Genomic DNA, 24,463 nt, shown 5'->3' on the forward strand with positions numbered 1-24,463 from the left:
TGTGTTCTCTTCATGTAAGGAGTCTTTCTCTCCTTATCCAATATGCAACCTTTTCGATCAGATCAGGAGATACTGCTTCTTAATAAGTTAGATTTATCTCCTTCACGTGCATGTCGCGCCCCCTTTTTCTCGTGAAATCGGTTTTATGACATTTGGAAGGACAACTCGTTCCTTTTGGGAACTAGGTTTGAATTTTGAAGAGCCGCCACCTAATGATTTAAGGTGCATTAGAACACCAAAATAATTTGATTTGAATAACCAGAGATAGGGTAAGGGCTTGAAATTATTCTACGGGAAAGGTGTTAGGCACCCCTCAGAATCCACTAGTATGGTTCCCGGCAAGACAATTATAGTGAATTTGGTGCAATTAACATGTAGACAAATAAGGCTCAAATAAGAGGGGATTTCACATAATGGTTTGAACGTAAACAAAGTTTGAAGGAACGAATAGAAAAGCTGATTTTTTTAAAAAGAAATAATTGAAATGCTAAAGAACAAAGAGGGGGGGGGGTCCTAGGTTTATTAAAAATATGGATCACCCCATACAATGTCCGGTAATCACTCCTCAATGAGGGGCTATACGTGACATTATCGCGGGGTCATCATATCAATATCTACCCTTCCCACCCCGTTAAGGTATTAAAGAGCGGATTGGTATCGATTACTTATTGCATGCTATTACCCGTCCCATTCGTATCAGTCCCGGAGGCACTTAGGACTACTAATCCTAACAGGGAGGGATGTTAGGCTTATTTGGAGTTGCAAAGGTAAAAATTCTAAAGCGACATACAAAACACATATGCAAGTTTGGGGGGAAACATATAAACAAACAAAGGCTCATGTATACCTCCTCAAAACACATAAAATAGCATGTCTTCCACGTACTGTTTAGGTCAGATTTAAAAACATTAAAGACGAGGGAGATGAGATTGTTGAGGAATTTTTAATTTATTGCATAACTCAGATAAGAAGTCCAAATCAGGCATGCCTACTGGTTGTAATAATTAACAGAAGCAGATTCAGTTTCAATTATTGCTCTAAGGATTGCCTAAGTGTTTTGACGGGGTTCTATAGGCAATAAATCGATTTAAAAATATCTAAAAATAAGGAAAAATAATAAAACGTTTGAATATGCTTACATATGCATATATATGCTATTTTGAAGGTATTTTTCATATGAAAAACATACTTGAAAAAATTGGGTATCAACAGCTGCCCCTCTTTACCTGAGAAGGATAAAAGAGTTGTCGGGTAAAGATATGATGGCCAATTTTGACCGAACGAAATGGTTTGAGGAGACTTAGGTCGTGCTCTGGTTTATGAACTGCTTGCATATCCCTGGTTCTATAGGAATCAGGCTATATGTAGTTCAGGATCCGTCAACATAGTATGCCAATGGAGACTTTCAAGAAAGGACGCAGTATTTAGGACGGGGCGAATGGTTGAAGTCTAATAGGGCTGCGGGAATTGGAGCAGAATCACTCCTGCCGAAATAGCCGTTACTCGCCGTTCACCTGCAAATAAGTAACGCAAGCATATATTGTGCGTAAATTTAAACATGATGCGAATTCCTATCGGACCATGAATGTTTGTCTTCAGACGGTTAGTATGACGTCCTTAGACCATAATGTCCTGGGCCATGAAGCGTGTAATAAAGGATTCGCAGGCCATGAAATAATGCTCTCGGGCTATGAGAATGATGCCTTTGAATAATGATATGCAAAAGAAAAAAAAGGGGTCCTTAGACCATGGCATGGTGTTTTCGAGCTATGAAAATGGTACCTCCGAACAATGACGCCCTCGAACAGTTTGGCGATCTTTCAGCCTATGAGATGCAGAGTTTGGCAATCTTTCAGCCTATGCAATGCAGAAGGTGGCGATCTTTCAGCCATGCAAATGTAAAGGTGGCGATCTTTCAGCCATGCAAATATAGAGGCGACAATCTTTCAGCCATGCAAATGCGGTATGGAGGTATAACTTAACCTCGGAAGGCAGAATGGTAGCCTTATGAAATGTAGAAATGCAGATGGTGATAGAGCTTAGTCTCGGAAGGCAGAATGGTAGCCTTATGCAATGCAGAAATGCAAACGGAGACAAAGCTTAGTCTCAAAAGGCAGAATGGTAGCCTTATGCAATGCAGGAATGCAGATGGAGACAGAGCTTGGTCTCGGAAGGCAGAATGGTAGCCTTATGAAAAAAGTAAAAATAGCAAATGGTAATAAGGCTTTCTTAGCAGATAGTAGATTGCGATATTGTGACTGCTGGGGACATCGTGACATATGGAACGCCACTGGTGTGTATGGATAGTGAATGTTGGTAAGTGTAACAGTTCTAAGAGCTGTATTCCTGAATAGTGTTTGTCTCGTGAGTGTATTGTATGTATGATGATTTCGTAACCCAAGTGCCTGCATCCAAAGAAAAATCATGAGTTTTTTAAAGGGGGGAGGTTAGTTCGTATCCCCGCTGGCTTTGCTCGACCTGCTCGGCTTTGATCTAGTGATACTGTATGTATCATTGGGGTAGCGTTTCTAAACAAGGCACGCATGATTTAGTAAAAGAATAAAATAATTACATAATTAAGAATAATTTTCTTTAGATGAACTGACGACTATGACGTGGTTCAGGACATTGAAATCTCTCTTGCTACGGAATTTTGAGGGTCCTCCTCAAAATTCTGCCCCAGTTTACTGGGTTGCTGCTTCTGACTGCTGCCAGCGATAAATGGCTGAAATCAACTTCGGAATTTTGAGGGTCCTCCTCAAAATTCTGCTCCAGTTTCCAATCGCAGGGGGAAATGAAATTTTTATTGAATTGTGACCAAACCCATAGGGCTGCCTACGTATCCCCTCTTAAATGGGAATCAGGTCAGGCATAGTACAATTTACATCATATAGGAAAGCATAAGATTACACATAGTAATGCTTGACTGCATCTGAATTGATCGGCTTTGGCCAGACTTCTCCGTCCATTTCTGCAAGTATGAGGGCTCCTTTTGTCAGGATCTGGTGAACCATGTATGGACCCTACCAGTTGAGAGAGAACTTCCCTTTGGCTTCATCTTGATGTGGGAAAATTTTCTTTAATACTAGCTGCCCCGGTATGAACTGTCTCGGCTTGACTCTTTTGTTGAAGGCTCTGGACATCCTGTTCTGATAAAGCTGACCGTGGAAAACTGCATTCATTCTCTTTCCATCTATAAGAGCTAGCTGCTTTAGTCCATAAATGGATCTTTGTAGCTTGCAAATTTTATTATGATCAGATGAAGATGTGAAACCTTCAGGTTGTGTCATGTACACATCCTCTTCTAGCTCACCATTAAGGAAAGTTGTTTTCACATCCATTTGCTATAATTCATAATCAGAACTTTGTATACTCTCTTCATAGGTCTTAGGGTTATCATTATTATGACCACTCTCATTTGATACATCTTCTTGTACCATTACATTTAATCTAGTTGGTACATGACGTTCTCGTGTAGACCTTCTAAGAGGTTCTTGTACAACTTGTTCACCTTGTGTTGGATTTGGTTGTTGTTCAATTTGATTTAGAACTGGTTCATTAACCTGTTCTTGAACTACATTTAGTTCTTGAACCTTAACCGTTGAAGATGGTAACTTCCTTGTCAACTTCAAAACATCCAATTAAGGTTCTTCAACTTGTGTCTCATGATCTTGATTTTGTGTGGATTCATTAGTTTCTTGAACTTCATCAAGTTACATTTCTCCACTATAATTTCCTTCCAAAAGAAATTCCATTTCCAAAAAGGTAGCTCCTATAGCCACAAACGCTTTATGGTCAAAAGGGTGATAGAAATAATATCCCATTGTTTCTTTGGGATACCCAATGAACCTACTTTTATCAGATCTTGAGTCAAGTTTATCAGATTGCAGTCTCTTAACATAAGCTAGACAACCCCAAACTTTAATATGTTTAAGGTTAGTCTTACACTCTTTCCATATCTCATATAGTGTTGTAGAGACCGACTTAGTGGGAACTTTATAAAGTAAGTATGTTGCTGCTTCTAAAGCATATCCCTATAAATTTATTGGACGATCAGTGAACCGCATCATAGATCTCACCATATCTAATAAGGTTCGATTTCTCCTTTCAGACACACCATTGTATTGTGGTGTTCCTGGAAGTGTCCACTGTGAGAGAATCCCATTCTCTTTGAGATATCTGGTAAAATCTTCACTAAGATATTCTCCACCTCTATCAGACCTTAGTACTTTGATACTTTTACCAGTCTGCTTCTCAACTTCACTACGGAACCTTTTGAACATTTCAAAAGATTCAGACTTGTGTTTCATAAGATACACAAATCCATATCTTGACATATCATCAGTGAAGGTGATGAAGTAAGAATATCCACCTCTAGCTTGAATTTTCATGGGCCCACAAACATCTGTATGAATTAGTCCCAATAATTCAGAAGCTCTTTCTCCACTTCCAGTAAATGGAGATTTGGTCATTTTTCCTTTGAGACAAGATTCACAAGTTGGATATGATTCAAAATCATATTTGTCAAGGTACCCTTCCTTGTACAACTTGTTAATTCTTTTCTCTCCAATATAACCAAACCGACAATGCCAAAGATATGTATGATTTACTTGATCATCTCTTTTTCTCTTAAGACTTGAAACATGCATAATTGAATTAGCATTCACATTAGGTAAGACATAAACATCATGTTGTAGATAGCCATTCACATATAAATTATCGCTATAATAAATAGAGCAAATACCATTGCATATATTAATGCGAAACCTCGTTTGTATAGAATAGAAGCTGAAATTATGTTCGAAACAAATTTAGGAACGTAATAACAATCATCCAACATAAGTACTTTTCCCGTAGGCATTATTAAATAAATTGATCCTACAGCTACGGCTGCAACTTTTGCACCATTTCCAACTTGTAGATTAACTTCTCCTTTCTTTAGCCTCCTACTTATCTTGAACCCTTGCAACATATTACAGATGTTATAACCATTGCCAGTACCTAATACCCACAGTGAACAATTAGTAGTAGCTAAAGAAACATTGAAAATATTTTTTATTAATGTCTCACCTTGTTTCTTGTCCTTTAGAGTTGTCAGATACTCCTTGCAGTTTATCTTCCAATGCCCTTTCTTCTTACAGTGAAAACATTCAACATCATATACTGACTGCAAGATCAAATCTTCAGAAAGCTTTTTACCAAGCTTGTACCCCAACTTCTCATGTTCTTTGGTAAGAACAATCATATGATTGACAAGAGGTCCAACTGGAGAGTTTTCAATGTCCAACTATGTATCAGCTATCTTCTTAAGATATTAAATGATTGGAGTTGGATCCATATTATGATGTTTTCTTCTAGAGTTCAGAACTAATAGAAGCGAGAATGATGTGTTTAATAGCAAGGCATTCTTCCAAGTGTTTCTGATAAACCTTGGTGCCTTGAACATCATTCTCTGGTGGGACTATCTTTGCAGGCTTATCGATCACATCAATGAGCTTTTTATGCATGAGAACAATTCTCAAATTTCTATTCCAGTCATCAAAGTTTGGTCCTACCAACTTGTTGGTCTCAAGTATTTCAAGTAGTGATATAACAGATATATTGAGAAATCTAAAATATACAAAAGAAGAGGCAATGATATAAGAACATATTTGCATATATCATAAAGACATGGACTTTTATCTAAATGATATTTCCACTAATTATTTTAAATTATTTACCCTCATTATAGTTTACGAAATCTTTATTTCTATTAGTGGAGTAAAGAAATCCTTTAACAATATGTATGAGCCCCTTGGAAGTCAAGTCGTTTCTCACATATATTTTAAATGTAGGTACTCTTACCAATTGTATCCCCATACAATTTCCTTAAATAGCTCTATGTCAAATAGTCCCCTGGTAGTCAGGTCGATCCTATTGGCATAGTTGAGTTCAACCATCATGATAGCAAAGAACTTATTAAATTTTATACTCCCCCGGGTGGTCCAGGCGTCTAGTGTAAAATTGAATAATTCTTTCAATCCATGCATCTAATGCAATAAATAATTTTAACATATTCTCGAACTATAAGTCTCCTGGTAATCAGGCCGCTCCTTATAAACAAGAAATAAATAAAATTATTTACCTTGATGGATAGCTCTATAATAAAATATCTTATATTTTATTATTTAAGAACTCAAATTTTAGTAAGAGGGAATTGATACTAAAACAGTTTTTAATAACATAAAGATCAAATCTTTTATAGCATATGAATTTAGTTCACATTGTCTACATGCTTAGTCCTAATTTGATTTACATCACATGTAATAAATAATTCAAAATTATGTAACGAACAAGCATGTGACATAAAAACGAAATTCAACATCTTCTAACATGTTTATCTTATATATCACATAAAAATAATTCATGCCAGAAAACTATTATTAATTAACATCTCATGAACTAATAACAATTAAAATAACAGTAGAATCCAATAACCTATTATAGATTACAATCATATCTAATACAAAAATTTCAAATTCAAGTTACGAACTATCTCAAGAGTTTAACTTATATGTATATATATTTTATTCACAATAAAATTATATCAATCCATATGCATTCAAACAATTTGACTATTGCATAATACACATGTATTATGGTTTGAACTCTTCAAATATAATCTTAAAATATTTCGTAAATAAATTTTAGATACAATAAACCACGGTTCTGATACCACTGAAAGATTGCGCATAGGTGTTCGTAGTACACAACGGAAGATAATAACAATCCTAGGTAGATCTTTTCGTGTTTAAAATTTATTTACATGTCAATAGATCGGATCTAAGACGTACCTGGTGAAGAAAGTCTCGTTTCAAATTCTTCGATAGTGCGAAGACTATATGCGTATCCACACCGAGACTGATCCTTGCTATCAACTCTTTGATCAATGAAACCCGCGAACAAATTGAACGAAAAAAATTGTGTTGAAATTTTCTCAAAAATCTCAACTCAATGTTAGAAGAACAAGAAACATTTTTCTTGTAATTGTATTTTTTCTGTTGGCTTTGTATTGTACTCTCACTTTTACAAAGTGGTTTTCTTCTCAAAAATTAATAATATGGAAAATTTTCTCCATCACCCTTTATATAATAATGATTTACTTAGGATAAAAGTTTATTCCAAAATAAACTTGATGGGATTTTTCTAAAAAGAAATCGGAAACATTCTCAGGAAGTTTGAACCTGCCGAATATTTACATGGACTTTTCCATGAAGTCCAACGTGAAAGCTGGATTGTAATAGTGCCAAATCCAATTCAATATTGGATTTTCCTTATAAGTCATTAATTATATTTTGCTAAAAACAAAGTTCAAATCCCATAACAAATAGATTTCGTGTTGTAGACGTCTCTTATGGGATTTACAATTCAATTTCAAATTGGATACTTTATTAATATTTATATATCTCCTATATAAAAATAAATATCAATTATGACTACGTAATATATATCATATATATTCAACCAAGAGATAATTTAATTTTCTATTCTAAATAGAAAACTTTAATTTGTTCACCATATTAATTATATCGTCTGTGCTAGCAAAGAATATAATAATATTTCATTTGGACTAATAACTAAATTTATTTGACTAATTAAATTCTTTAATTTAATTATCAAATACTAAAGTAATTAATCCTTTAGCAAAGATCAGAACACTCGTTAGTGTGCGACCCCATAGGTTCAATACTAAGCCGGTAGTAAATTGACCACATCAATATACTAATCGAGGGTGGCGTCTAGCAACACTCCTTAACGACCGGATAGCATGAAGTATACAATTTACTCTCAAGAACCAGTAGAAGAATAATGTAGTAATTCCTTCTGTCTTTATAGCTCTGGATCACCCTAGGATATGGTTCAACTGTCAAATCCTATAGGCGACCAACTATGTGTTCATGTCAAATATAATCGACCATTGAATGACCTAAGAAACTCATTTCTTCTTTCATTCAATTGCCCTGGCCAAGGTCTTAGTTTGGTCATTTATAATTCATGACAACATGGAGCTTAAACTCATTACCAAGAGTTGACAGATTCCATCTTGATCCATCACTAATTCTACAAGTAGTTAATCATACCCAATATCCTTTCAACTATCGCCCTAGGGCCATAGGTGTCTGGTATCAAAGCACAATAAATAACTTAACAATTACTATGACGATCTCAGGTCAAAATAAACTCTTACATCACATTCTTCAAGAGAATATCCTATTGACAGTTTATGGTAATTCTAACCATTAGGAATTATCCAATGAGTCGGTTCAATGACCATATCTCTATATGCATCATCTATCTATGTAATTTAGTTAATGAGATCAACTAATCTTTATCCCATAAAGACGATCACATAAAAATTGATCTAACTGGATTACTAATGTTCAAATTAGTAATCCTACGATCAAGAACAAATTTAGATTAAATTGTAAAAAACTTTGCTCTCATTATCATGATCTCTATCACGATGACAAGTCTCAAAATTTAATCAAGGACCTTATCAAGTTAATCAAACAATTAAAAATAACTATGATAAAAGAATATCTAATGCCATATATTTTATATCAAATAACGTTCATAAAAATATGTTCAAATCATCAAATATGATATTGGATCTATGTCATATCTACTGTATCTCTAACAATTATCAAATATGATATTGGATATAGGGCATATCTACTATATCCCTAACACTTCAGACCTTGTATTGACAAAACTTACTTGGAGAGAAGATTAAAGCAGTGAAAGTACACATTTTTTTGTGAGAAAGAAAGATAGATAAGCATAATTTGGATTATATTCCAATATTAAATGTAAATACCCCCCCAAAAAAAATTTACATTCAGGTGTAAGATAAATTTAAGGGGAGTTTTTAGCATTACCTAATTTTTCAATAGGCAGACCAGACGGTCTGACTCAGACCAATTACAAACTCAGAATAGTAGTATTAAGTACCGTTTTAAAAGGAAAAGGCAATCTATACATTTACTACTACTCCAGTCATTATTAGGAAATGAGCCCCCCAAAGCGTTGACCTTACTCCCCTACCCCTTCAGCCTGCCCTGCATAAAATAACCAAGTTGATAAACACATCTCCACTGAGGAGAAAAAAAATAGACACATCTCCAGCACCAAGACATGGAGAATTCCTGGGTAGTTTTAGCCTTAACAGGCCTTCTTACATTAGTTTTTCTCTCAAAGTTTCTTCATAGTCCTCGTCGTAAACAAAATCTTCCACCAGGTCCAAAACCATGGCCTATTGTTGGCAATATACATCTTCTTGGTTCCACCCCTCACAGATCCCTTCACGAACTTGCAAAAAGATACGGAGATTTAATGCTACTAAAGTTCGGTTCGCGCAATGTCCTTATTTTATCCTCCCCAGATATGGCTAGAGAATTCTTGAAAACAAATGATGCCATTTGGGCTTCTCGCCCTGAGCTTGCCGCTGGTAAATATACTGCTTATAATTATTGCGACATGACATGGGCACGTTATGGACCCTTTTGGAGACAAGCAAGGAGGATCTATCTCAACGAGATTTTCAATCCTAAACGTTTGGATTCATTTGAGTACATTCGCATAGAGGAAAGGCATAATTTGATTTCACGTCTTTTTGCTCTCTCTGGGAAGCCAATTCTTCTTAGAGACCATTTAACTCGGTACACTCTTACAAGTATAAGTAGAACAGTATTGAGTGGAAAATATTTTAGCGAGTCACCTGGTCAAAATTCAATGATAACTTTGAAACAATTGCAGGATATGCTTGATAAGTGGTTTTTGCTTAATGGTGTGATCAATATTGGGGACTGGATACCTTGGCTTGCTTTCTTGGATTTGCAGGGTTATGTCAAGCAAATGAAGGAGTTGCATAGGAACTTCGACAAATTTCATAACTTTGTGCTAGATGATCACAAGGCTAATAGGGGAGAGAAGAACTTTGTGCCAAGAGACATGGTCGATGTTTTGCTGCAGCAAGCTGAGGATCCTAATCTTGAGGTCAAACTCACCAATGATTGTGTCAAGGGTCTAATGCAGGTACTCCTTTTTTTTTTTTAATATTTATTTTTTTAAGATCGTGCTTTATAAAATGTCATATTCAACGTGTAACTTTAAACTTCTAATTTATCCTTAATGACAAAATTTATAACCACAGAAATTTCGATTAGATGTTTAAGTTTACAAGTTAAAAAGCTCTCGTTCATTCTTAAACGCTATTTCCAATCAAACATCTCTGCAAAAAATAGGGTGGAGGATTAATTACGTTATATATAATAGTTATAAAAAAATACAAAAAGGAGGTTTATGCGGTGATTACCTCCTGATTGAAATGAACAGACAATCCCATTATGATCAGCCATCTAAATTAAAATTATTTATGTTCAAATGGCTTTTAGCTACTCCTATTGGCTCTAATATTCTTATAAAACAGCTTAACACCCATTTAGTTAGATCAATTTTTATAGAAAAAATGCGTAAATGAGTACTGACTGTACATTGCAATGATGTAAACTTTGTTAGGGAGGATGCTTAAATTACAAAATATAATCATTGATATCATAATAAAATAAGTAGCTAATTGTGAAAAACTGTTAATTTAGAATTCACCTAGACATGAGAGGGGAGGAGAATTTTTATCTTGCCCGATTTTCGCCGTTTGAAGAACTAGTTCTTCAATCTGTATATTTTAGAACCAAACAGTAGAAATTAAAGAATACAAATAATTTACATGGAAAACCTCCTTACTAAAGAGAAGTATAAATCATGACCTATTCATAGGATTTTCCTCAAATTTTACTAAACAACACGAGTAGTTTTTAGGTTACAGTTCAATAACCAAAGGTATTTTAAACTCTAGTACCTTAACTCCTGCAACAATAACATCAACAAACCCAGTATAATCTCACAAGTGAAATCTGAGAAGAATAGTGTGTATGTAATTCTACCACTACCTTAAAAAGGTAGAAAGCCTGTTTCCAATAGACTCTCGGCTCTAGTATCTTAACTCATACAATCAACTTAATTGTAGCTAAACTTTCATGGCTATAAACTCTAGTCTAGAAACATCTCCAAAATTATTTACCTATAACAATACTTCTCATGAATAAACGAATAGGTTGTAATTTACGAACAATAAATCAAGACTCAACAACTTAAGAATTAGACAGCTCATATTTAGACAAAGTTCTTTAGTTGTGTGGCTTAAATCCTTGAAAGCACCTCCTTACTATGATTGCTATTTGCCAAGAGTGATTTGTAGTGTTTGTGCGAAAATAGTGTTAGCCTCAAAAGCAGCAACTTGATGCTTTATATAGGCATGAAGTTGAGTCGAATACTTTTCTAATTTTTGAACCAAAACGCAGAAATAATTTGTTAAGGAAAATAATCCCAATAGGACTTGGCTTCCTTAAATAATCCCAACTTCAGACACTTTTTCCTTTTATGCAAGTGCATCAATTAAGTGAATTTTGGTTGACCACGATTCATCAACGTATATCTAGGGACATGGTTCTTTGATAACTTCTTGGCAAGTCATTAATCCTATTTGTTAAAGCAACAAATAGCTTCAAGGTACCTAGTGTCACAAGCGTATTTTCTGTCCGTCGAAATCAGCCTACACGGTAGCCAAATCCCGCGCTTGACTTCATCCTTCTCATAACACTTAGTCAAAATTACAGCAACTTTGGACTTAGATTATTTTTAGTCAACTTTCAACGTAGTAAGTTTAGGAACGATTTAGGCTAGGAAATTTAAGTAAAGGCAACCGAAATATATAAGAACACAAGGCACAATATACATGAAACTCTTTTCCCAACTTTGTATTTAACTCGAGCATACAAAGAAACTCAACTCAAAGTACAGCCGTGTACAAAAGAAGATCACTCTCTTGACCCTCAAAATTTTCTCTCAAAGACTTAGGAACTCTTTCCTAACTCTAAAACATGCACTCTACACGTTTTTCTCTCTTCTACCAAGCATAAGGATTCTGCCCATTTATAAAATATGAGACAGCCCCTTTGCCTTACACTTGTCGCACTTAGGCTTAGACACTTGTCCCAAAAGCCCACTATTTTAGCCTAGTGTAGTTAACATCCCCCAACTACTAGGATCATGTAAAATCATGCTAAAAATAATGCAAACATGGCCAAAAATATGCTAACACCATCCGTCAGCTTTTTAGCAAAAGCCAACTGCTGCCCATGTGCACAGCATGTGCACATGCTGTGCCCCAATGCCATGACAAGTCTGTCTCACGCACTGCTTTCCGTTGCACTTTAGCATGCCTTTGCCACTTCATTTTTGCCTTGCCTTGGCATCACTGCCTAATGTTTTGATGCCTTTTCCATGGTCAAGTGTCACCCTCAGCCCGCAAATCATTGTCAAGACCTTGCCAAGCAGCTTCGCCTCTGTCAAAACCTTGGCCATCACTTGCCCGTTTCCCTTTTTGCCTTGGTGCTACTCGTTCACCTTAGCTTGGCAACACTCTTGCTGCCCATGACAACACTCTCGTTGTCAGGTCAAGCTCAAAGTGGCGGAGGTCTAATAAACCACCCACATCCTTTGAAACTCCATGTTCTCATCAATGTTAGCTCAATTTATGAGTCCTAAGGGGTTGAAACACAATGCCCCTTAGTCTCCCTTCTCTTCAACCACAATTGCATTCACTCCAACCACTTGTTTGTCGCTGGCCATTGCCTCTAATGCAGCTCTCATGTCCACATCAGTCATAGCATTTAACATTGCCTTCTTCGGGCAGTCCCTTACTCGATGTGGCCCATCACAAATGAAACAACCACTGAATTTACTGCCCTTCTCCTTGCTCTTTGAAGTTCCAGCCTCTTGCCTTCCCCTTATCTTCATTAGCATTGTTATTTTCACATTTCTTCCGTTCCTTTGCCTTGTCCTTCTTTCCGTCGTTGGACTTTGAAGCAAAAGTCTCATCAATCAAGTGAAAATTCCCAATGCATCAGCCGCATCCATATCACTTGCGAGGTTTTGAATATTCTGCCTATGTAACTCTAATTGTGTCCACTATTGCAGCCCGCTCATGAAGTTGTGCAATTTGTCGTCTTCCGACAAATTGCTGATGCTCAACATTAAAGAAGGGAACTCTTTGACATATTCTCTAACTGATCGGGTTTGTCTCAACATTTTCAGTTTGTCCCTAGCAATCCAAGACGTTTTGCTAGGAATGAACTGTTCCTTCAATTCTTTTTCAAGCCCTCCCACGACTCAATCTTTGGTCTGCCCAAATTTTCATTTTTAGCCACACGAGTGCATCACCACAACTTAGCATCTTCACTCAAATACATGCTAGTCAAAGTTACTTTCTCCTTTTTGTCTTGCACACGAATAGCATGAAAGTACTTCTCCATACCCCAAAGAAAATTCTCCAATTCACATGCAGTCCTTGCACCCCCAAATGCCATAGGTTTAGGAATTTTTATCTTGAGACAATCAGCACCACGTTGAGGAGCATCCTCGCCCACAGAATGTCGCAGCACCACTATCTCACTTTTAAGATCCACATTCTCTTGACATAGCCTTGCCAATTCTGCCTCAAGGTATGCAAGCCTTGTCACGAGAGTATGAATTTATTCACCTTCAGGAACATTTCCAACCAATACCTCCAATTTCATTAGCCTTTCCCACAATTCGTTGTTACCACCGGCCATGTTCTCAAACAAGACCACAAAATATGCCACTGCCCGTCGTGTCTCCGTAATGAATCTACTCCACTCTGATACCAGTTGTCACAAGTGTGTTTTCTATCTGCAGAAACCAGCCTGCGCGACAGCCAAGTCCCGGGCTTGACTTCAGCCTACTCGCAACACTTAGCCAAAATTACAACAACTTTGGACTTAGATTATTTTTAGGCAACTTTCAACGTAGTAAGTTTAGGAACGATTAAGGATATGAAATTTAATTAAAGGCAATAGAAATATAGAGAACACAAGGCACAATATATAGGAAACTCTTTTCCCAACTTTATATTTAACTCGAGCATACAAAGAAACTCAACTCAAAGTACAGCCGTGTACAAAAGAATTTCACTCTCTTGACCCTTAGATTTTTCTCTTAAAGACTTAGGAACTCTTTCCGAACTATAAAATATGCATTCTACATGTTTTTTCTCTCTTTAAGCATAATAATTCTGTCCATTTATAAAATTTGAGACAATCCCTTTGCCTTACACTTGTCGTACTTAGGCTTAGACACTTATCCCACACAACCCACTATTTTAGCCTAGTGTAATTAACTTCCCCCGACTACTAGGATCATGTAAAATCGTGCTAAAAATAATGTAAACATGGCCAAAGACGTGATAATACCATCTGCCTGCTTTTTAGCAAAAGCCAACTACTGTCCATGTGCACAACATGTGCCGTAACCGCCCTTGACATGGTCAATCTGAAGCTTGTTGCCCATTTTCGTGCCTTGGCTTGAATCAGATGCCAATGCCTTGTACTCACCTGCATTGAAGCCACATTTTTCCTATGCCATTGCCCACGAACATGGCCCTTTGTCGCACCCCAATGCCATGACAAGTTTGTCCCGTGCACTACTTTCCGTTGCACTTTAGCCTGCCCTGGCCACTTTGTTTTTGCCTTGCCTTTGCATCACTGCCTCATGCCTTTGCCATGATCAAGTATCATCCTCAGGCCACATCTCATTGTCAAGACCTTGCCAAGTTGCTTCGCCTCCGTCAAAGCATTGGCCATTACTTGCCCGTTTCCCTTTTTGCTTTGGTGCTACTCATGCACCTTAGCTTGGCAATACTCTTCCTGCCCCATGACAACACTCTCGTTGTCAAGTCAAGCTCAAAGTGGTGGAGGTCTAACAAACTACCCATACCCTTTGAAACTCGACGTCCTCGTCAATGTTAGCTCAATTTATGAGTCCTAAGAGGTTGACAAGCAATGCCCCTTGGCCTCCCTTCTCTTCAGCCAATATTGCATTCACACCAACCACTTGTTTGTCGTTGGCCATTGCCTCCAATGCAACTCTCTTGTCCATAGCAGTCATAGCATTTAACACTGACTTTTTCGGGCAGTCCCTTGCTCGATGTGGCCCATCACAAATGAAACAGCCACTGAATTTACTGCTCTTCTCCTTACTCTTTGAATTTCCAGCCTCTTGCCTTCCATTCCCCTTATCTTCATTAGCATTGTTATTTTCACATTTCTTTTACTCTTTTGCCTTGTCCTTCTTTCCGTTGTTGGACTTTGAAGCAGAAGTCTCATCAATCAAGTGAAAATTGACCAATGCATCAGCCGCAGCCACATCACTTGCGAGGTTTTGAATATTCTACCTATGCAACTCCAATTGTGCCGACTATTGCAGCTCGCTCATGAAGTTGTGCAATTTGTCTTCTTCCGACAAATTGCTAAAGCTCAACATTAAAGAAGTGAACTCTTTGACATATGCTCTAACTAATTCGGTTTGTCTCAACTTTTTCAGTTTGTCCCTAGCAATCCAAGAAATATTGCTAGAAAGGAACTGATCCTTCAATTCTTTTTTAAACCGCTCCCACGACTCAATCTTTGGCCTGCCCAAACTTTCATTTATAGCCACACGAGTGCGCCACCACAACTTAACATCTTCACTCAAATACATGCTAGTCAAGGTTACTTTCTCTATTTCGTCTTGCACACGAATAACATGAAAGTACTTCTCCATACCCCAAAGAAAATTCTCCAATTCATGAGTACTCCTTGCACCCACAAATTCCATAGGTTTAGGAATTTTTACCTTGAGACGATCAACACCACGTTGAGGAGCATCCTCGCCCACAGCACGTCGCAGTACCACTGTCTCACTTTTAAGATCCGCATTCTCTTGACATAGCCTTGCCAATTCTGCCTCAAGGTAGGCAAGCCATGTCACGAGAGTCTGAATTTATTCACCTTCAGGAATATTTCCAACCAATGCCTCCAGTTTCGTTAGCCTTTCCCTCAATTTGTTGTTACCACTGGCCATGTTCTCAAACAAGACCACGAAATATGCCACTGCCCGTCGTGTCTCCGTCATGAACTTGCGACACTAATACCAGTTGTCACAAGCGTGTTTTTTGTCTGCCGAAACCAGACTGCGCGGCAGCCAAGTCACAGGCTTGACTTCAGCCTACTCGCAACACTTAGCCAAAATTACAGCAAGTTTGGACTTTGATTATTTTTAGGCAACTTTCAACGTAGGTTGTTTAGGAATGATTAAGGCTACGAAATTTAAGTAAAGGCAACAGAAATATAGAGAACACAAGGCATAATATATAAGAAACTCTTTTCCCAACTTTATATTTAACTCGAGCATACAAAGAAACTCAACTCAAAGTACAGCCGTGTACAAAAGAATTTCACTCTCTTGACCCTTGGAGTTTTCTCTTAAAGACTTAGGAACTCTTTCCGAACTCTAAAACATGCACTCCACATGTTTTTCTCTCTTCTACCAAGCATAAAGATTATGTCCACTTATAAAATTTGAGACAACCCCTTTGTCTTACACTTGTCGTACTTAGACTTAGACACTTGTCCCACACACCACTATTTTAGCCTAGTGAGTTGACATCCCCCAACTACTAGGATCATGTAATATCGTTCTAAAAATAATGTAAACATGGCCAAAAGACGTGCTAAAACCATCTGCCAGCTTTTTAGCAAAAGCCAGCTGCTGCCCTTGTGCACAATATGTGTCGTAACCGCTCTTGACTTGGTCAATCTGAAGCTTGCTGCCCATTTTCATGCCTTGGCTTGAATCAGATGCCAATGCCTTGTACTCAGCTGCATTGTAGCCATATTTTTCCTATGCCATTGCCTATGAACATGGCCTTTTGTCGCGCCCCAATGCCATGACAAGTCTATCCCGTGCACTTTCTTTCTGTTGCACTTTAGCCTGCCCTGGCCACTTTGTTTTTGCCTTGCCTTGGCATCACTGCCTCATGCCTTTGCCATGATCAAGTATCATCCTCAACCCACATCTCATTATCAAGCCCTTGCCAAGCTGCTTCGCCTTTGTCAAAGCATTGGCCATCACTTGCCCGTTTCCCTTTTTACCTTGGTGCTACTCGTGCACCTTAGCTTGACAATACTCTTGCTGCCCCATGACAATATTCTCGTTGTCAAGTCAAGCTCAAAGTGGCAGAGGTCTAACACCTAGTTTGTTAATCACTATTTGTTAATCATCAAAACAAATTTAAACTTAAACCAATAAATTTTTCCCTTTTTGATGATGACAAGCTTATGTACAACTCAACATAAGAACCAAATTGTTTCTGCACTTTTCTGCATAAATCTTTTGAACACAGTCAAAATAGTCAACCCAAAAGAAATCTTTTTTAAGCAGGAATCCAATTTATTGATCAACATTATGTGAACATCCTTAATTCCTCCTTTTCGACATCATCGAAAAATAAAGCATCAGTTATTTGAGGCAAAGGTAAAGATTAAGCATCATGGCCACTTGGACTGCACTAATGTACATAAGTCAAGAGGTAAAATAATTATTCTAAGGATATTAGCCATATCAAAGATTTACAACCCAAAAATGTAATTTTTTTTAATTTATGCATCATATTAAGCTTCTTAGGCCCAAACCAACAAAAAAAATCTTACAAGAACATAATTTAAATGCCACAAAAAGAAAGATCAAACCAGTAGAGTAAAAAAGTTAGATATTCAAACAAAGCTTGACTAGGTTTGGACTGGGCTAGGAGGGACTAAGGACCAGGTTCATTGACTGGAAGAGGGTTGCTTCTACATATGCTCTAGAAGCTTGTGAAAGTGAACATTAGTAGCGACTAATTGTTCCCTTCTCATCTCTTCCTTCAACTGCTTGTTCTCCTTTGTAGAAGAGGTTGGCTCAACCATCAACAATTCAATCTCCTTGTTGAGTTTTTTATTTTTTTCCTCAAGATTTTTCAAGTTATTGAGTATCTAAGTAATCTGACTGTTGCTTTGTGGACCGGGTTTTCTTGGAACACATTCATACTGAAAAAATTTACAATCCTCCCGTATTTTTATATCAAACATGTCCTTACTGGTTCCTTTCTATCTAGAAGTTACATGAACCTTGTAGTCAAACACCAAAGAGAGCACGAACCCATAAGGCAAAGCATGCACCTCTTTCAAAGAATCAGCCACCTTAGACATATGCTTGATCATCATGGAAGGCAGATTAAGTGGCTTGTTTTGATCAAGGACTTACATCACTGCTAAATTCATATAAGTAGCCTCGTGCCTTCTCTCATATCAGGGAAGCACACATTTGTTCGCATACTTAAAGAGCAGTTTGTGAATTTCCCTCATCTCAAACTTAAACAATTTTCGTGCTTTCTTAGTCTCTCTCTTTATCATCTTCTTTATCTACAACTTTTGGCGATTCTCTTTTGACATAGGTGTCAAACACTTCAACAGGAACCTTCAGATTTTCTTCCAAAGTAGCAGCATCAAACACTAGGTCAACTTTCTTCACAGTTGTGGTCATAGTAGTTTCATCCACTAGAATGAGGTTAATATAGAATATCCAAGACTTTATCTTCCCATACCATAGGAGGTGGATGGAGGAACTAGTGTGCCTATTCCTAGAATTCTAACTTCTCCAATAGTTCTTTCATAACAACTTCAGGGTCAGTTACCCTTGCTCTTCAGATTCATAGCGAACCAAACCACCTTTCTTTCCCCATAGTTGCCACCTTCTCCTCAGTTTTTCTTTTCTTTCTCAAACTTGATTTTGGCTCATCAAGATTCGTCTCTTTCTTCTTCTTGCGAGTTGTTTTCTTTTTCACTTCTTCTTTTCGATAGTATCATATGGACTAACCCTCCTTTTTCTCTGCGGAGGAACCTCCTCTTTGTCTTCCTCTTCTTCAGCCTTACGATCTATATGCTTTATATCCGGTTCATTGCGCAACCTGAATTTCTCTTTTCTTGCCTCCTCCTTTTGTTTGCCTCCTCAATCTCTTCCATAGCTACTTTTCTCTTACTCCTCATCTTAGGAGTCCTTCCCTCAATGATCATAGCTTTGACAATATTTTTGGGCAAATCTTTCAATTTCTTTTTCGCTCCAGAAATACCTTCACCTACAACCTTTACTTAAAATTTTTATACCTTCTCCGACAAGATCATCATCATCCTCAACTTCTTTATTTACTTTCTCTCTATCCTTCTTTTCACCTTCATCAAACTTAGCCGAATTAGAAAACATTATTCCCAGAGAACTAGATTTTTCGTCCACAACATTTAATGAACCAGGTTCTTTGTTTCCTATTTTCTCTCCACTCTCACCAAACTCTTATCAGTGAGAGAAAGTTTTATATTTTACCAGTCATGTGTCCGGAGCAAGCATTATCTAAATACCACAATTTGTTGCTCTCTCACCTTAACTTGTAAAATAATTTAGAGGTTAGATTTATGAACCCGTATTGGCTTGGATCTCTTTTTTTGAGTAAAAGGATGAATCTTATTCCTCTTAGCCCAACCTGACAATCTACATTTTTTAAGGAAGAACTAGATTTAACGATTTTCCTTTTCTCAACAAACTTAACATTCTTATAAGTTCTTGAAACTTAGCTTTACATGAATTCTTAAAGTGTGAATTATGCAAAGCCTATTATCAAGAACAGACACGTATTTACTTCTGGGATTATAGAGAGTCTTAGCTTTTATATACCATATTCCTTAACGATTATCATTTTGGTCTTCATGCGATGATGTTAACATCTCCAGAATTGGTCCACCGATGTGTTCTATCTAAATCATACTTAGACTTATTTAGATTCTCTTGGAATAACCTACTTTCTTACATTTAGCTGAAAAATCATTCTTTTCCTTATTCAGTTCATTCTCAAGATTCTCATGAATAGTACAAGCTATGTCTTTTCCTTTAGTAGGTGCATCAAGAATCTTTTTCCCCTTTACAAAATTAACTTCTCATGATCTAATGCAAGAACCTGGTTCATTAATTCTTTAACACTCTTTTTCAGGTTTTCCTCATTTAACTTTAATCCTTTGTGATCAAGTTTAAGATAGGGATATGCATTCATCAATTGTTCCTTTTCATCACATATAGTATGATATGCATCAATTATATCCTGAGATAAGGAAGCCAGTTTTTCTTAGAGTATAGATCTTTTTCTTTAATCTTCAGAAAACTTACCTCAAATTATTCTTTTTCCACTTCTGAGTCAGACTTTGCCATTAATGCAAGAATATTTTTATCATATAAGTTCGAGTCATCCATGGCCATCAAGGATAGATCTTTATTTTCTCTTTTATCATCAGATTCACCATTAGAGAAATTATCCATTGCAGCTAAAGCTTTTTGCACAATCTTAATTGTTGCTCTCTTTTGGAGCTTACGCTCAGGGACTTGATCCATCTTTTGCTCTTTTATTTTATCATGATTATTCTTCTCCCACTCGGTCTCCCACATTGGATAATTCCTAATAAAGTAATCAAGACTATCATACTCATAGTACGCCTCGGAGTTGTTCTGCTTTGAAGCCTTTGCTTTGGAGGTGCTACCCTTTTTCGAAAAATGACGATCCTTTTAGATAGCACGTGGAATGTACGAGTCAGTAGTGCCATATGATCGTAATCAGTTTCTAGCTTTTTAGTGGTCTTGAGAACCAAAATCTTGTATTTTCAAGGTTCAGCCAACTCATGATTATTATATTTCTTCAACTCATAGGTTTTTAAATTTTCAATAAAATCGTCAATGGTGAACCTCTTCAGATCTCTTGCTTCTGAAATTGCGTTCACCTTGCTTTCCCAAGACGGAGGCAGAATGCTCAGAATTTTTCATACTAGTTTATTTATAGGGATGACTTTTTTCAAGAGAGCTTAACTCATTAGTGATCAGAGTGAAGCGAGTATGCTTTCTTGGATAGTTTCACCCTCTTTCATATTGAAGAGTTCATGTTGTGTCATGAGAATATCGATTTTGGACTATTTAACTTGGTCCGCCTCTTCATGAGCAGTTTGCAGTGCATCCCAAATATACGCTGCATTCGTATTAGCTGAGATTTGATTGTACTCATCTAGACCAATCTCACAGATTAAGATCTTTTTAGTTTTGGCATTTTTCTCAATATCTTTCTTGTCCTTTCATTGTATTCCTTCCTAGTCTTAGGAGTAGTTCTCTCTTGTTATTAGTTATGTATCCTTGATTTTCACCATCCATAATACTTCCGTTAAACAATGGTAATCATGTGGTTGATTGCCCTTATTAAACACCTGGCAGTACTACCATCTTGGATTCTTTTAAGGTGTTATCCTTACGTTCTGGTGATAATTGTTAATTTAAAGAGCACCTAGATACAAGATGGGGGAGATGAATTGCGTTTTGCCCCATTTTTGCCTATTGAAGAACCATATTTTTGAATCTGTATATTCTAAAATGAAACAGAAAGTACACTGCAAAAATTAATGAGCACAAGTAACTTTACGCTAATAACCTCTTTGCTCCGGAGAGTAAAAATCATGACCTATTAGTGTAGAATTTTCCTCAAGCTTCACTAAAAACAAGTGCAATTATAAGGTTACAACTCAATAACCAAAGAGGGTATAAAATCTAGTACCTTAACCTTTGCAATCAACTACTATGGACTCTAGCCTAGAAAGCAACTCAAAATCTCCAAAATTATTTACCTAAGATAATACTTCTCAAAAGCAGAATAGGCTATAATTATTAAATCTCTCGTCAAATCTTGTGCTTAAAGTACTCCATTAAAAAATATTTTGGCTTTCTTTGATATTTTGGTTTATAATTTGATGATAGGACTTATTGGCTGGCGGCACGGACACCTCAGCAACAACCGTTGAATGGGCTTTTTATGAACTTCTTAGACAACCTAAGATTATGAAGAAAGCACAACAAGAGCTAGACCTTGTCATTTCACAGGACAGATGGGTTCAAGAAAAAGATTACACTCAACTCCCTTACATTGAGTCAGTCATCAAGGAAACATTGAGGCTTCACCCAGTAAGCACCATGCTTCCACCGCGCATTGCCTTGGAGGATTGTCATGTAGCAGGCTATGACATACCTAAAGGTACAATTTTAATTGTGAACACTTGGAGTATTGGAAGAAATTCACAGCATTGGGAGTCACCAGAAGAATTCCTTCCGGAGAGGTTTGAAGGGAAGAATATTGATGTCACAGGACAACATTTTACGCTCTTGCCATTTGGCGCGGGCCGGAGAAAGTGCCCAGGATACAGCCTTGGGATTCGTATAATTAGGGCAACTTTAGCTAACTTGTTGCATGGATTCAACTGGAGATTGCCTAATGGTATGAGTCCAGAAGACATTAGCATGGAAGAGATTTATGGGCTAATTACACACCCCAAAGTCGCACTTGACGTGATGATGGAGCCTCGACTTCCCAACCATCTTTACAAATAGTGGATAATTAAAACCATTAAAATCGTTTTGTTATATGCATGTCTCATATTTGTAGTGGTCAAAATGTTTGTTTTTTATCATGGATGTTCAGTGCGAGGTTGGGAATTTCAAGTCATTAACGTGTGAAAATATTTTAAATTTATAAATGGTTTCGTGATTTTTAACGTTAAAACAATACCAGAAAGATTTATAGTGCAAATGAATTTTACTGATACAAGTACGGACAACAGAAGACTTTAAATCATAGAAAGAGGTTTTGACTGAAATACAAGAACTTAAAACTCAAGTATTGGAACTCTGATCATTGTTCAATTCTCTAACAAACAACCCAATCGGACATAAGAGAGAGAGAGAATTAAAACAAGAAATCTTACCCTTTTGGAGACATCCAAACCTTGGTTCAATGTAGAATAAAAAGAGACAATCCCCAAAGTTTTCTGATATCCGCAACTTTAATTTCTAGAAAGTGAAAAGGTTAAATTCCCCAAGCCTTCTTTGACACAAATATGAAAAAATTCTTGGATATTCTTTGAATTGCTTTAATACGCTGCACGAAATAAACCCAAAGTCCATATGACAGTGCAAGCAGGCCTTTGTAATAGGCTTTGTTTCCTCGATAACTTAATTGATGTTCAAAGACTGAAACTTGGATTGTTCATTTCGCATTTTAATCTCGAAGTAATTGGATCAAATTGTATTAATATTTTATCTTTCTTCTTCATTAAGAGAGAAAAGACTTCTCAAAAGCAAAGAGTTTGTAAAAGATGCGGAGCAAGAAAAGCTACTAAGACATTTTTGACCTAAGCGATTTGAATTGATGATTGACAAAGGAACACATGCATGAACCAGCTCCATGGATAGTGTATATAGGTGACAGACAGAATCAAGCAAAACGCATGCACGTGAAAGAGATAAGTATAAGTGGTTATTTCTGATAATCCCTGGACAAAAATGTTGCATAATTAATAAGGAACATGACTCCTTAATTGAAGAGAACTCTATCCAAGATAAGGGAAGGATTAGAAGTTGAAGTTGACTAGAACTCTTCTGCCAAGGAAGAGTAAAGCATTAGAACTCTAGTTAATCCTTATTATACTAACTCTATAAATATCAGTTGTGTTCTCTTTTACAGGCAACTCACAAATACAAAAGTGAAAGCACGAATTGAGAGCAAAATAGCAAGGCATTTTGTGAGCAATTCCTGTGAGATTCAAGAGTGTGATCCTCAAGCTACATGAACCAGCTCCATAAAGATTTATATGTATCTTTCTTTATTTTTAGTTTAAAGTATAGTAGGCATTTTGAGTTGTACCTTTAAGCTTTCATAGAAGTAAATTATACTAGGTACATGACTTATATTATTCAAGTTAGAGTTAACTTGAAGCAGTCGTAATAGTCTGTGGCGTGTTGCTACGCAGGTTAGAGATAATCATTAGACTTGCAAGAGGTTGTAAACTCGACTTGTATTGTTCAAGTTAGAGTTAACTTGAAGTAGTCGCAACAGCTTGTAGATGGTTGCTACAAGGGTTATAGGTAATCCTTAGATTTGCAAGAGTTTTTAAACTTTGTTGTTGGCTCAGATTTGTAGTGAAAATCCCCAAAGTTTTCTGATATCCGCAACTTTAATTTTTATAAGTGATAAGGCTAACTTCCCCAATCCTTCTTTGACCCAAATATGAAAAAATTCTTGGAATTTTTTTGTATTATACTCAAACAGAAAATTGAAAAATAATTGGAAATGGGACAACAATGGAGTTTTATTAATATTTGGATGAATTACAGTAATAACTCTCAAATGAATTACAGTAATAACTGTCGCGCCCCCTTTTTCCTCGCGGAGTTCGGGTTTCGATATTCATTGGGAACAACTCGTTTCCTTTTGGGAGTTGGGTATTTGAAGAGTCGCCACCTAACGGATTAAGGTGCGTTAGGGCACCTAGGGCAATTAACTCATATAACTAGTTTGCATTACCAGAGATTAGGGTAAAGGCTCGAAATAACCTCGAGGGAAAGGTGTGAGGCACCCCTC

General features: G+C 36.9%; 1 protein-coding gene across 1 annotated transcript; it reads left to right on the top strand.

Moving 5' to 3' along the window:
• Positions 1 to 9,050: 9,050 nt before the first annotated feature.
• On the top strand, positions 9,051 to 22,549 carry LOC104230047 (trimethyltridecatetraene synthase-like). The gene is made up of 2 exons (XM_070168557.1): positions 9,051 to 10,074; positions 21,808 to 22,549. The coding sequence occupies exons 1-2, from the start codon at positions 9,175 to 9,177 to the stop codon at positions 22,432 to 22,434; spliced, it is 1,527 nt and encodes a 508-aa protein (XP_070024658.1). The 5' UTR covers positions 9,051 to 9,174; the 3' UTR covers positions 22,435 to 22,549.
• The last annotated feature ends 1,914 nt before the right edge of the window (positions 22,550 to 24,463 follow it).

The sequence above is a fragment of the Nicotiana sylvestris genome, chromosome 3 (genome assembly GCF_000393655.2).
Source record: "Nicotiana sylvestris chromosome 3, ASM39365v2, whole genome shotgun sequence".
Classification (NCBI taxonomy): Eukaryota; Viridiplantae; Streptophyta; class Magnoliopsida; order Solanales; family Solanaceae; genus Nicotiana; species Nicotiana sylvestris.

Excerpts from the sequence above, each read along its gene's own strand:
- LOC104230047 (XM_070168557.1), top strand. The coding sequence starts at position 9,175 with ATGGAGAATTCCTGGGTAGTTTTAGCCTTAACAGGCCTTCTTACATTA. Across the intron at positions 10,075-21,807 it reads GTGTCAAGGGTCTAATGCAG|GACTTATTGGCTGGCGGCAC; the intron begins GTACTCCTTTTT and ends ATTTGATGATAG.